This window comes from Antedon mediterranea, chromosome 5 (assembly GCF_964355755.1).
Source record: "Antedon mediterranea chromosome 5, ecAntMedi1.1, whole genome shotgun sequence".
Lineage (NCBI taxonomy): Eukaryota > Metazoa > Echinodermata > Crinoidea > Comatulida > Antedonidae > Antedon > Antedon mediterranea.
Genome location: NC_092674.1, coordinates 31,621,980 through 31,636,010, shown reverse-complemented (window position 1 = coordinate 31,636,010; position 14,031 = coordinate 31,621,980). Strand labels below are relative to the sequence as shown.

At 32.4% G+C, this 14,031-nt stretch overlaps 3 protein-coding genes across 5 annotated transcripts in view; 2 read left to right on the top strand and 1 right to left on the bottom strand.

Annotated features, from left to right (window-relative positions):
• The first annotated feature begins 1,350 nt into the window (after nucleotides 1–1,350).
• On the top strand, nucleotides 1,351–3,680 carry LOC140049930 (uncharacterized). Its single transcript, XM_072094882.1, has 4 exons — nucleotides 1,351–1,459; nucleotides 2,666–2,941; nucleotides 3,108–3,206; nucleotides 3,423–3,680. The coding sequence occupies exons 2-4, from the start codon at nucleotides 2,690–2,692 to the stop codon at nucleotides 3,678–3,680; spliced, it is 609 nt and encodes a 202-aa protein (XP_071950983.1). The 5' UTR covers nucleotides 1,351–1,459; nucleotides 2,666–2,689.
• Nucleotides 3,681–5,373: 1,693 nt separating this feature from the next.
• LOC140049929 (uncharacterized) lies at nucleotides 5,374–8,757 on the top strand. Its single transcript, XM_072094881.1, has 5 exons — nucleotides 5,374–5,454; nucleotides 6,215–6,343; nucleotides 6,557–6,880; nucleotides 6,994–7,197; nucleotides 7,758–8,757. Exons 1-5 carry the CDS (start codon nucleotides 5,374–5,376, stop codon nucleotides 8,529–8,531), a joined length of 1,512 nt encoding a protein of 503 aa, XP_071950982.1. The 3' UTR covers nucleotides 8,532–8,757.
• A 401-nt stretch (nucleotides 8,758–9,158) lies between these two features.
• The window catches only part of LOC140050516 (gamma-aminobutyric acid type B receptor subunit 2-like), a 44,502-nt gene continuing 39,629 nt past the window's right edge, over nucleotides 9,159–14,031 (bottom strand). For all 3 annotated transcript variants that reach the window (XM_072095747.1, XM_072095749.1, XM_072095748.1), the window contains exons 13-17: nucleotides 13,852–13,971; nucleotides 13,523–13,645; nucleotides 12,562–12,900; nucleotides 12,240–12,410; nucleotides 9,159–11,794 (exon numbers count right to left, since the gene is read on the bottom strand). In XM_072095747.1, the coding sequence (XP_071951848.1) occupies nucleotides 11,129–11,794; nucleotides 12,240–12,410; nucleotides 12,562–12,900; nucleotides 13,523–13,645; nucleotides 13,852–13,971 (1,419 nt within the window). In that variant the 3' untranslated portion in view covers nucleotides 9,159–11,128. The remainder of the gene's footprint in view (nucleotides 11,795–12,239; nucleotides 12,411–12,561; nucleotides 12,901–13,522; nucleotides 13,646–13,851; nucleotides 13,972–14,031) is intronic.

Here is a 14,031-nt window from a genome sequence, read left to right as displayed (position 1 = left end):
TATTCTGAATATTCGATTACTGTAGTTTCAATCTAGTCGGCAGAAAATCATTAAGTATCTCATTATTCTTCACAGTTTACTATCTATGAATAAAACAGTACATGCTACTACACTGAAAATATTTTAACTTTTGTATTATAAAGTATAATTTATATTTTGAATTTTTATTAGTAGTAATGATTTTTAGGTGTTACATACGTATGTTAATTTTCAGTGTAATCTTTCTTGGAGGGCGAACATTTACGAGATCGAATACAGGTTGAAAAAAAAAATTACATAAAAAAAGATGTTAATTGTGCTCTCCCTGCCTCAGCATATTATAAGGCCCTGTCACAGCCTTTTGTGGTCGTTTCCAGCACCAGATGCATTGATGTTGTCGCCTTATGATGTGTGGTGGAAAGAGGGACGTATATAATTCTGTGAACAACCCCAAACACAGTTGTTTTGCTTAACTCTATTCCACCGACCAGCGTGGGAATTGAACCCACGACATAACGTTAATACGAAGCTCAGGCGACTGAGCTAACTGGTAATTTTGGTTTTAACCACAAGGTTAATATGATATGTATGACGTAATGATGAATTACTTAATACACGTATAAAAGACTATTATCAGCTGTTCAGTCATGTAGTATTGTGGCGTATTTGTTCGGTTGAATTACCGTCAATTGTCGCAACAACGTACTTAGTGTTTGAGAGCGTAAGGCACGATTTAATTTCTAGATTGCAGTTTTAAACTACAAAATATCAAATTTCAATAAATTCAAGCAATGTTTTCATTTCCTGATCTCATTGTCTTGGTTTGTAATAACACCACTTGTGCAGCAAAAATAATTTACAAATCTTTGGAACTAAACAAATGTTTACTTATACTTGTAGAGGGTTGATAATGTACCAACACTTTTGTTATATGCACGATCGTGAAACGTTTAAGAATAAATCTGTATTAGTTAGACTGACTCGGAGGTGGTAATATTCGATTATATACCTAATAAACTCATTGATCTTCCTTTTTTGGACAATCATGATATCATTTTCTCTGCGAAAAACATTTTTAAGAGGCCGGAGACTTCTAGAACAGGACTCTCAAAAAGTTCGACGGAAATAACCAATACGGTTTAGGAAAATAAACAGCGCCACACTATGTGGTGTGATCCGCAAGCTTTACCACAAACATACAGATTCCAAACAGACAATTTGTGTATCCTTGGTACTGAAAAGCGGTGATCTGTGTAAGATGTCAATTTTGACTTTTACTCCTTTCTCTATTCTTCTAGTTTTTACCACCAGCAATGGTATCCTGTCGAAAAATACAAGTGAGTTGCATATATGGGGGATGTTCCCAACGAGATTAAGAAATGGAGTACCATTTGAAGAATGTTTTTTGGATGTAGAACCACTCAACCAACAGCATAATATCCTACGGAATTATACGCTAGTCTATAATATCAAATCACAAGTGAGTATTTATTTTTAAATGATAATAATAATAATAATAATAATAATACTAATAATAATAATAATAATAAATAGGAAATACTGTGTCGAGATTAAATATTTATCAAGAAACAGCACTGTAATTATCGCTGTATTTTTCTATGGACTTTCAATACGAATGTAACAATTACATTAAATACATTAGTATAGGGCCTGTTCTATTTTCAATAACAATACACTTACTCATATTTTAATCCTACTTTGATCAGAATAGGCCTATAGAATTTGGAACAAGTTACCAAGTGACAAAACTTGGACCATAGAATTATTTTTAAAATGTTCAAACCAATTTTAAATTCTACCGGACGAAAAATGTTGTGTAAAAAGACAAGCAATAATGTGGAATCGCAACTATTTGTATCACTTCAGGGTACCATTTTTACCTAATACATCTGCCTCACGGAAGCATTAAGAGTGTCGATCAATATCATTGAAATTAGCCTATCAATTTGCAACATGATGCTACAGCTGACGCACCGAAGATGATCATATGTCGCATATCTAGGCACCATGCTGTTAAATTGCTCATTCTTATTATATTAATTAAGTTTCATAGACGGATTTATAAAGCGAATGTTTCTCTGGCGGCCGCAATTGGTTGCATCGCATACAATCACCATCATCTATTAACGTGTACAAAATTATACTTTTTGGTGGGATTGTTCATTTTACTTATTTCTCGGTACGGTGACATTGATTTAAAGTATATTGTCCAATAATCAGTGCTTGTTTACAGCGCCATAATTTAGCATTGTACCTATTGTGTTTTATGGTAACATGTGTCAAAATACTCTTTGTTATTACAATACTCAATGCCTAACAATGTAATCAAAGTCTTCTAAACAAGTTAATTAGAAGCATGTCCAATGATATTTGATCAACACAAAATGGTTTTACGGATAGATATTTTTACTAACCAGTAGGTGACAATAAATTGATTTATCATCGAATGATGTGTGCCGCGTCGGATTCCTTTGAAAATAAATAAAATACACATTAGTATAACTGGGCCTAATGGTAAAAAGTTGTTTTGTGGAGGATTAAATAATTATGAAAAAAATGATAATGATGATTCCAATAAAGTTGTTGGTGATAGTTGAGCATGGCAATGATAATGTTTAATAAGAATAGTTTTGTCAATTATCAATTAAACTTTTTTTTACTCTAGTGTGAAAGTGACGTCACTAACAATATGCAAGGTTTTTACGACGAGCCTCCTCTTCTTATCGTAACTGGAGGATGTATTTCCAACTTCAGTCAATATATTAGCTCTGACGTCATTCATATCAGTAGCCAGAAGTTTGATGATGTTAGTACCAATGAAAACACATTCTCAGTTGCACTATGGCTTGGCTCTGGTAGCCCAGGTTTGTCCGAATATCTAGCTTCTCACCAAATATCACTTGTCGATGTAGTCCATGAAGACGGAGCTTATTACGAGCAAGTAAGTAAGCAATTCTTAATATATTCTTGACAAAAAAAAGAACTTTACTAGGGAATCCACTGAAATAAAAGTAGTATAGTATTATTAAAATGATTACTATATAATTATTAAAGAAACATTTTACTATAGTAGACCTCTAATGATGAAAGGATTGTTTTCTTAATAGGTTATGTTTTCTGTAGTAGAACATCTTAAATACTACAACATCCAAACGTCATCACTTCTACTTTCTGGCCACGTCACCAATGACGTATTTCGAATTGAGGCAAGTAGTTTTTTTACAAGAATTGTTTCATTGAAATTGTTTGTTATTTATTAAATTAAATTAGTTATTTTCACAAACCAACCATATACAATATGATTGATGGAAGTTTAACCCCAACATATTATATTATAGTCAGAAGTGGTATTTTGTAGGCCTATTCATTATAATTTAACCTAAAATATTGTATGTAGCGTTTACATATTTTACTCATCACAGACCAACTTTATTCGTCACATGATCTTGATAGCCAGTGATGCAACATTAAATATAATTTTATGTGAATTATATCAACGACCAACACTGCCACATGCAATTTACATATTTACAACCCAGTCAACGTGCAATATTATTCCGCATTTGAACTGTATTGGAGTGACTGATTGGTCAATTCAGGATGTAACGTGTCTTGGGGTGTCAACTTATATCAATGTAAGTTTTTATTGTTTTCGACATCATAAACGTTATAAAAGGTGAGTCCCGTATTCATTCTGAACGTAGGGGAATGAGCTGTTAGGAGCTCATTGTAGGCCTACTAAGCCTCGGCATTATGTAGGGTGGCCAGTTCCTTTCCACGCCGCCTTTTTTCTCCCTAGTATTTTCAACCAGGTACTCATTTACAGCTGAGTGGACTGGGAGTTGTCGTTGTCGGGAATTGAACCCGGGTCTATCTGGATGACAGTCAAGTGTCCTAACCACTCGGCTATCCAACTCCAATAATAAACGTTATACTGTATTCAAATTGTAAAAAAAAAAAACAAAAAAAAAAAACCAATGCGTGAGTCGATAGAGGGCGCAAACATCGGAGTAGTTTCTCATACACTCTTCCCCAAAACCAATCATTATGGTAAATGTTCTTTCGTCTAAATGAAACCCGATTTATTTCAGAGTGACGACCCTGAAAACGACTGTGCCTTTGCACATGATGCACTGGCGACAGCGTCACGTGCGCTCAACAGTTCGAATCCAAATGTAATACGCTATTTTGTATCGTCATCAGCAGTGGGGACGCGACTTAAACTTAACAACGAATTGGTGGCATCAATTAGAAAAGTACAATTCATTGGCAAAACGGTTAGATACAACATTTTTAAAATTAAAAATACATAAATAATATTAGTCAAAAACTTAAGAACTTACCCCCGAATACAAGCATTGCAAACATTAACCGTGTCATTCATGATCTTTATGTTTCTATATAGGGTTATGTTTCATTCTCTGCTCTCGGCGTCCGAGCAGCTAACTTTTCTGTGTGTACACTTGGACAGGGTAATTGTATATCTGTAGATCATGACTTTGGTATTTACAGCGTTCCGGACAACCATGGCAAGGATACAAGTAAGTCCACAGTAGTACGGTAGGCCTATTAATATAAAAGATATACACTTACACTATAATTATCTTCCTCATCTTACAATATTGTATATCTAAATTGTATCGTATGTACGCCATTATTTGATAGCTCATTTTTTATAAAATGAGTGAATTTCAAAATAATTGACATCATAATTGAATCATTTCAAACAGCAAGTTTGATTAAAATTAACAATATAAACGTATACGTAATACAAATTACTAATTGTATAATTATATCATTCGATTGGAAATATAACCTGTAATAGCACAGGCGATATAAATTAATCATTTTGACAAATCACAATCAATATTAGGCCTAAAAAAGATACAATTATTTGATATGTAATTTAAGACGTCATGTTTAAGTTTTAACTGAACGTTGATTTGTGTTTTTTTCCTGCTGTGTTTATAGTTTCCGTTCGAGAGGTAAAATTGGAACTATCTGCCGTTGCTTATATTTGCATGGTGTCATGTGCGGGCTCAGTGACACTACTAGCATTCATCTTGTTAATATGCAATATTAAATATCGAAATAATAGGTACGTACCGACGTATACTGTAGTGTTGCTCACGTGTCCAGCTGTCGTTATTCAGTGCAGCTGAAGCTTCATTAGTTCCACTATTATGAAATAAGTGTGTCGCCCTCTAACATTATTTTGTTCTTTTGAAAAAAAATGAAATCGATACGTTTTAATCTTTTATAATAACCCTAGTATTTTATTGGCTGTCACAAAATGTTCATTTTGTTTTATGTCTTCCTTCCCTTTTTTTTATTTGTAGAGTTTTAAAACTCACCAGCCCAAATCTTACAATTATGCAGCTGCTCGGAGCCATCATCACCGTCAGTGGGATTCCAGTCTTAGGAATCAGTACAGATATGATCAATGTTTATCAAGTAAAATGTCCAACACCATTTAATGACACAAACATTCGATGCCATAGATTTCTTTGTATATGAGCTGTTGTAAAATAATTTCTAAAACAAAAGTAGATCTATGAACATTAACATCCAATTATGTTAAATAAAATCACTTTAATCAAACATGAAGATACATATTTTTTTACTAATGTACTTATATCTTTTTCGTATTGAAATCCGCTACAGCTTTCAGTCAGTATATTTTGTGTTGGGTTTACTCTACAATACGGGTCTGTAATCGTCAAACAGTGGCGAGTGTACGTCATATTTAAAGCGTTACAACCTAAAAGAAAGGTAACTTTAATACTTATTTCCACAAAATATGAAGTGTAACTATAAGCTGCAGTATAAAAAGGTATAACAAAACATTCTACAATCACATTAGTATCTGAATTCATTGAGAACCATATCATGTTCTGATGCTCTTTCTGGTTACATTACAAGAAGCCACTTGACTATAAGTAATGTTTCCATTTAGCAATTTATTTAAATAATATTGATTTAAAATTATTCATATCAAGGTTATTGTAATACACACAAAATCCATATCATAACTTTTAATAATGATTGCAATAGCTTGTTAATAGCAACAAAATGCAGCTTTAACAATAATCATGGTATTCCTATATTTCATGATATAATGTTATGGCATAAGTTAGATCCATCAAACCCTCTGTTATTCATTATGCTAGAATCAAATTAAATGTTAAATTTGTTACCTTTATACTACTTATAGCCCATCAAAGATGAACTATTGCTACTTTTAGTTGTCGGAATGGTTTGTGTCGACGCCATAATTTTGACTTCATGGTGGCTGATTGATCCAATACAGTGTCTTCATATTAGACGCCTGCCGTTTTTTCAGGTACTAAAACCTAAAACACAAAGATCTCTGATTTTCTTTTCTTTTAACAATAACATCAATAATTGAACAAATACATATTTAAATATTGTGTTTGTCTAATAGCTAAAAGTGTTCTTATATGCATGTGAGGTTCCTATTATTCATCAAAAGTATCATGTAGAAGAATTATAATAATGTGATATTATACTAATATTTTGTTTTCTCCGACTTTAGAAAACTTCAGATAACGTAATAGAGATTTATACTACAAGTATCAGCAGAAGAATGTGGATGTGGTTGGCAATTATATACGTCACCAAGATTCTGTTGATGATAACGGGAATATATATTGCACATAGAACTCGGCACGTTTCGTCACCACCTCTAAGAGACTCTCGTTCAATTAGTACGTGTTGTTACGTCACAATTTGTCTCGGTGTTATCATTCTTCCAGTTGTAGGTTCAGAATCTGTGGATCACAACTTAAAGCTCATCTTGGTGTGTTTGGTTGTTTTTGTATCGACTGGTCATGCAGTGCTGTTACTTGTTTTACCAAAGGTTTGTAAAATGATTTTAGAATTATATAAAAAAGTCTAATGTGCTCATTTGTAATAACAAATTATTGTGCTCATTATGTAACATTCCAATGTTTTACTTGTTTTCCCGTTTAGATATTGATTATGCATGAGATGAATGGTTCTCAAAAAAAGGCAAAGGAAAGCTTACGTTTCGATTCATCCTTAAAATTGTCAGAAAACAATGGAAACTCAACTTGCTGTTTGCGTTGGTCCCGTCACGTATCAAATAAGAAACCCGAATACGGAAAAACACTTCTTGAAGGAGAGTTGGAGACACTTCGATGTGCATTGAAAGAGGTAACATTGTACCTGTATTACTAAAACAATTGAAACTGCTCATGAGAATAGCCAATGTTTGGGTTTAAAGTAATCGATTGAGTGTATGCCATACTTGGCCTACTTTCACAGTAATGTGGTGTGTCGAGAATTAGTATTTTAATTATTATTATTTGTAACACATTACAGTTATATGCTAAAGGTCTGTCACTAAGTACAGGTCAACGTCACTGATTACCGATTCATAATACAAAAAATAAATGCTTTCTGTATTTTATTTAGCTATTTAGCCTTCGAGCACACTATTATTGTCGCGATTTTTAATTACCTTTGTGAGTACAAAGACACACATTTAATAATTGTTATTTATAGGATTATAAGCTCCGATCAAGCCATATAACTGTTATCTTCTGAAGCAATCAAAATATAATTTATTTTACCACCGCACAATAGAAGAATAATTGATTAGTTATTTCCTATCTTGATATACGGATTGATTTAATAATTGGTAGCCACTGGCACTAACAGTATAATGTATTAACATATTAAATATGAAATGTGATTTTTGTTTATGTCTGTAGAAAGAAGCAAGAATTCGAGAGCTAAATGATCGATTGTATTTTGGCAGTGATCATTTTAGAGCTTATATTAGTAATGGCAATAAACGAGTTCATACGATAAAAACTAAAGTTGGAAAAAGTCACGATCGAAGAGCCACAGTTGGTGACGTAAGTTGTGAACAGCGTGATCCGAACGCAATAAATGTTCGAGAGCTGAGAATGCGCGTGTCGCCTGCTGCTGTAGACGATGATGGTAAAGGAGGATACGGTAATCAAGGATTTGATCATTTTAATGAAACACAATTTAGACACGAGGCTACAAATGTGTTTCATGATAAAATAAGTCAATCTAATGGTGAAAAAAACAAATCGTCTTTGAAAAATAATGATAGTATTGAGAACAACAGAAAAAGTAATTGCTCACCTTTGGAGTCCGGTATCGCAATGAACGATAGGTATGAAAGTGATTACAAAAGTTGTCAGGAATTTCCCGAAGCTTCATACATACAGCCACCCTGGAGTTTTAACCAAACAAACCAAACAAACCAAACACACCAAAACATTATGGCAGTTTCTGACAAAGTTGTTCATGGTTCCTCGAACCAAAGCGATCCACGGGACAGTGGTGTTCTTCAGCCTAGCCCAGTCATAGAACGAAGGAATGTGTTGTATGCTCACAGGCGTGTAACAAACTCACCTGTCTACAATATTGAAGGGACAACAAGCCATTTCAGAAAGCCTCAATTAGAAAGAGAAGATTACGTTGATCATAAGAAATATATTCAATATATATAATGTAAACATATTATGGTTTAGTAGTTCAAAAACATTATAGGATCTACTAATTCGACAGAGTAATACTACATGGTTTCACCAACAAATACAATTCTTATTCCTATCCTGACTTTGAAGATCTTATTACTAAAGGTTCTGATAGAGAATTTATTATTAACATAATCTTATAATAATGTTTAAAAGGAAAATGTAGAAAGACGTGAATACAATTTGAATTCTGTTATGTTTAGACCAATCTGATTAAGTATAAATTAGAAATATTTATATTCGATTTTGTTAATAATACATATTTGTCGATGTTTACTGTTCAATGTAAATCAGCATTGTGTTTGTTTTCTTGCTAATAATCTGATATCTTAATATCTGATTCAGTTGATAATGAGTATAGCTACATGATAATACTATAAAATGGGTTCACTTTAGTAGTACGGAATATTGTAAATGGTTAGCTACTACATTAATATGTTGATTTTTTTCCACTGAAATGGACATTTTAGACCGGCAATGATCACAAGAATTGCATGTCTCGGTGGCTCGCACTTTGGGTTAGTCCTAAATGGATGTAGTGTGGCTTATATTTCATATACTCTATTCTCAAGATTGCTGACCTGTTGCGATTATCTAATAGCATGTATTCAAATTCTTTATCAATTAAATAGAAAAACTATTAATGAGAAAAAAAAAACATTCGTAAATTATGACATGGATTTCTCAAGCGGTCGCATATTTTTATTATTTAAATGTGCATTGTGTCAAATGATGAACAATAGCTGGACATTTAAATGTTGAACATACAGATTAATGCACCACAATCATTATATTGTTATTTAATATGATAAAATACTAACATGATGCACGGTAAAATCGAACCAATACATGCAGTACAATGTCTTGGTTCACTGTAAAAAAACATTACTTTGTGCAGCAATACATGTTTGCACCGAGTTAAATTTCTTCAGATTACAATTTTAAATTGTATGATGTAAATTAAATAAGAAATGTGCGCTCGTAACAAACATGATTAAATTGCCATTGAAACCCATAAGAAAGCGGAACCAATATGTACACAAAGCCTACATCCTATACGGATATAATGCGAACGGATTTTTTTTTTGTGAAAACAGTGTCCACCAGCCTGTCAAAATTAAAATACTAAACGTTAACATAGAAACTTTATTGAGTACTCATAAGAACCAGCCTCATGGGTAAGACATTTGAAACTTTTGTTTGTGGAAAATTAATATTTATTTTTGTGATACAATTTGTGTTTAAGAAGTTTGGATATTCCTCGTTAATTCAAACCTAAAATAAACAACTTTCGGTTGGTACGGTCAATTTTCTTTGGAAAATTGGAAATCTTCTTCTTCACTCAGTAGCTTAATTGTTAGTCTTCAACACATTTCAGTAATATGAGGATACATGATTACACAAAGAATAATTATATGTCTTAGTTTGCCAGCATTGACCACTATGCTCACTTTAACAACTTACAGCATTTTAACACGTGTTTCACCTTTGACATATACTCACGTGTACCTTTACGCACAAACATGCAACCTACTTGTGATTGACATTTTAAAGTGAACATAAACATATTTGGAATGTAAGAGTGAGAGTCGATGATCATGATTTTACAAACGTCTATTTTTTTTCAATCCTAACATTTTATTGAATTAATCATAATATATTTGTTTGGAAGTGATAATTCTGTATAAAACTTATTTGTACAACTAAAACAATAAAATAATTATTTAGTACTGGGTTACCCTAATGAAGACATTCATCATTAACATCAGTAGAATTTAAAGTGAATTATGTCAGATTTTAACAATTATATGTTGATAGATATCTATTTGTATGACCAGTGACATTATTAATATATAATGTGGTTTTGTACTCGGGCATTACCACGGTAATAAACAATGATTAAACATTAATTTGATAATAAAGGCTTGCATTAATAAACCCCATTTATATCATAATTCATCGACAGCAGTTGCTTTCATAAAACCGGCTTAACTCTTTGACAAGTGCAATATAGTATTTCTTGTGTGATTAATGGCTTAACATTTTCATGTGACTGTAAAATGACTCGGCAAATAAATGGCTAGCAAAAATGTCATATTACACATTAATCGATGAAAGACACAGGCAGTTAGTCAATAACAGTATACTCCTGTCAGTCATTTAGATAATTCAGATTCAGTCAGCATTTAACAGTCAGTCGTTCGGTCAATCAGTCGGGCAGTCAGTCCAGAGGTTTGTCACAGTCAGTTGTTTCGTCTTTTTTACATTCCCGTTGATTAGAACAGATTGTCTCAGTCATCACTTCAGATTTGGTATTAATTAGTCAGTTGTCAGAATAGTCAATCGACAATCATCCACAGTAAATCAGGCAAATAGATATTATCCAAACCAGTCAGATTCATAGAGTTTGTAGGTCTTTCGCACCAGGTCAGAAATCATGACATCAATGTACATTATTAAAACAGGATAAGAAACAAATACTTGCAAGTAACAAACAATTTGCATATCAGTAAACTACCGTCGAAGTTTCTTTTGCTTAATATCCTAATAAAATCAGCCGGGTTGTCAGGTCAGGAAGATAACAATGTTTCTTCTAAGTCTACTAATTTACATTCAAGATCTTTTCTTTCCTTGTGCAACTCTTCTTCCATTTCAGACGTATCTTCAGGAAGTATGCATTCGTCGTTATCTGTCATGTCGCTGGGTAACTCTGTGATTTCTTCCTTCTGTTTGTCAGTTTGTAATGTAGGTGATGCCGAATTCTGTAGTTTTGAATAATAATTCTTATTTTTATGTAAAGAAAATATAAGTTTTGTATCAAATGTTTTACAATCACATTGCGTTGATTTGGTATCATTGGAACCAGAAACATCACCTTCTTCGTCAGCCGCGTAAATTATTTCAACATGTGTGTTGTTAACGCAAAAATTTGTGGAAGTTTTTTCTTTAGCTTGAACACAAAAAAGTGAATATATATTTTCTTTTGGTGCTTGTCTTGAATCAATAGAATGTCGTCCTGAATCACCTCGTTCTAGTAAAGGGCAAGTCTCTGGTGACTCTGTCTTCGGGCTACCGTTATAATTATCTATGATTGTTTCAGGCAAATCAATAAGAAGTTCTGAGGTATCACTAGATTCAGATATGATTGTACTTAAACGATTTTCCCGTAAATTAATTTTCTCTGAGTTCTGTAAAGAAAGTAATTTTGCTTCTAATTCGGCTATCTTTTGCTCCAACTGAAAGTAAAAAATATATTAAATGTTTACTCTATAATTACTATTTTCGTTGTTGTAATGAACTCTTGAAAATGACTTCCATATTAGCACGACTGGAACCATGCTTTCACAAAATTAATATTTGACAGTTTTTTAGACTAACGTCACAAATCAACATAATCCATACTCTCCTTGGGTTTTGGTATTTTGACGTAATTGATGAATTAATAATTCAAATTTTAATATAAATAGGATAATTAAAGTCTGAATAATGTATATATTTCTTAAATGTAATGGTTTTAATTATTAAAGTACACGCTACCTTAAATTTAAATTATCTGAACAATTCGTTCGTGCAAAATGGAATACTTGGGGTTTGCGTGCAAATACTATAAAACCTGGCAATATATTGTCAAGGTTGTTGTGGTGCTATGAATAATATGATATCTACTTTTGAAACTTTTACCTTTTCACATTCTTTTTTATAAGCTCTGTTTTGCACTTCCCATCTATATATATTTTCTTTTAATTCTGTAGACTCATCTGCTATGAGACGTCGTGTTTGCCCTCGAGTTTCTAGGCCTACCGAAGAACTAATTGGATCTCCCCCTAAATGGTTTGAGCGAACTGATATTACCTAAACAAAATGGAAAGAAAAGATTCGGACATGATTATTTTCTTGGATTTGAGTATTAAATGTAAGTTGTTGATATTCTGCTAATTATTATAGTAGGTAAAATTATATTTATTTATTTATTTATTTGTTTATGCATGTAAACCCCCCTTACCTTTGGTATAAAAAGAAGAGCTAACGTTGCAGTAGCCATCGTCACCACGCATCCAGTTACCAGGGTAAAGGTTATGGTAACAAGATGTGGTTGTTTGACTAAACTGGACACTGCTACGGCTATAACGCTTAACATAACAACATTATAGACAGATAATGCTATGTAGTTTGAATCATTCAACGCCGGGATCTTCACCTTCCTTGTTTCCCATGCTAGAAATACTCCGAATAACAGAAGTAAGCCTTTATAAGTATATACAACTCCTAACCAGATCTGAGCTCGATTTGAAGAACAACTTTCTACAGTGAAGATATACGCAATAGTTTCATCCTCTGACACCTTAAAATTAAAAATGAAATCTATGTGTAAAAATAATTAACATTTTATTATTGTTAAACTTGTAGGCCTAACTTGTACGTTGATAATGAAGTGCACAAATAACCAACATTTTGCTCTTTAAAAGGAGTATCGTAAACAACAAAATCACTTCCCTTCATTATTAATTAAAATTTGAATTCAATTCTAAAAGACATTAAGATTATAAGAATGAATATCATCAATAAATAATTTGAAAATCAAATGACTTTTCTTCAAATAATGTAAACACTTTGTATGATTTAATTGAAAACTGACTACACTATGAATAATTAAAGAAACTGATTCTATGACGTGTAATTTGCATAGTTGTTCATATAGATTTTAAAAATCTTGATTTACGAGTATCTCACTAAGATCAAATCAGTATATATCTTTATTCATCTCTCGTAGGGAAATTAAAAAGGGAAGGAGGTGGGCTACATAAAACAATACATACAGATTACAACATCAAATATACAAAATATAAAATCATCAAACATTTTTTTAATGTTCAAGTTAAAATAATACAAAATGTTAAAACTTATAAAAATGAGTCATGATGAATAATTCTCCGTTATTTCAAGATAAAATGTAATAGGCCTACCTGAGATTGAGTTTTTGTTACTTGGCGATACATCGGGTCCAATGTTGCCCACAAAATAAAAACAATAAGATCTAATGCTAATAAGCCACCGACCATTGCAAACAATATCGATTCTCGTAACATCTAAATGGAAAATAGTCGATAACAGTCAAAATGATGGTATATTTTGATATGATACGTTGACTAGCGTTGGAGTCAAGGATATCATTAAGAGCGTTGCAGTTACCATTGTGTAAATGTACAATTGTAAAATGTGCATACAGTATTAAGTTTTTAAAGATACTAAAGGTAAAGTAACTCATTTTCTTTAAAAACAAAATTCAACTTACTATTCGTTTACCAAGACCTCGACTTGTGGCATGAGTTACTATGTGATACACACGATAGGTTTTTACAAACATAGAACCAAAAGCCAGTGAAAATCCACTGGCCAGCAACATAGCTCGTGCCTATAGAAAAAATTGTAATCTTGATATTCTATTTCAATAAAAATGTTTGGTGGTAAACAC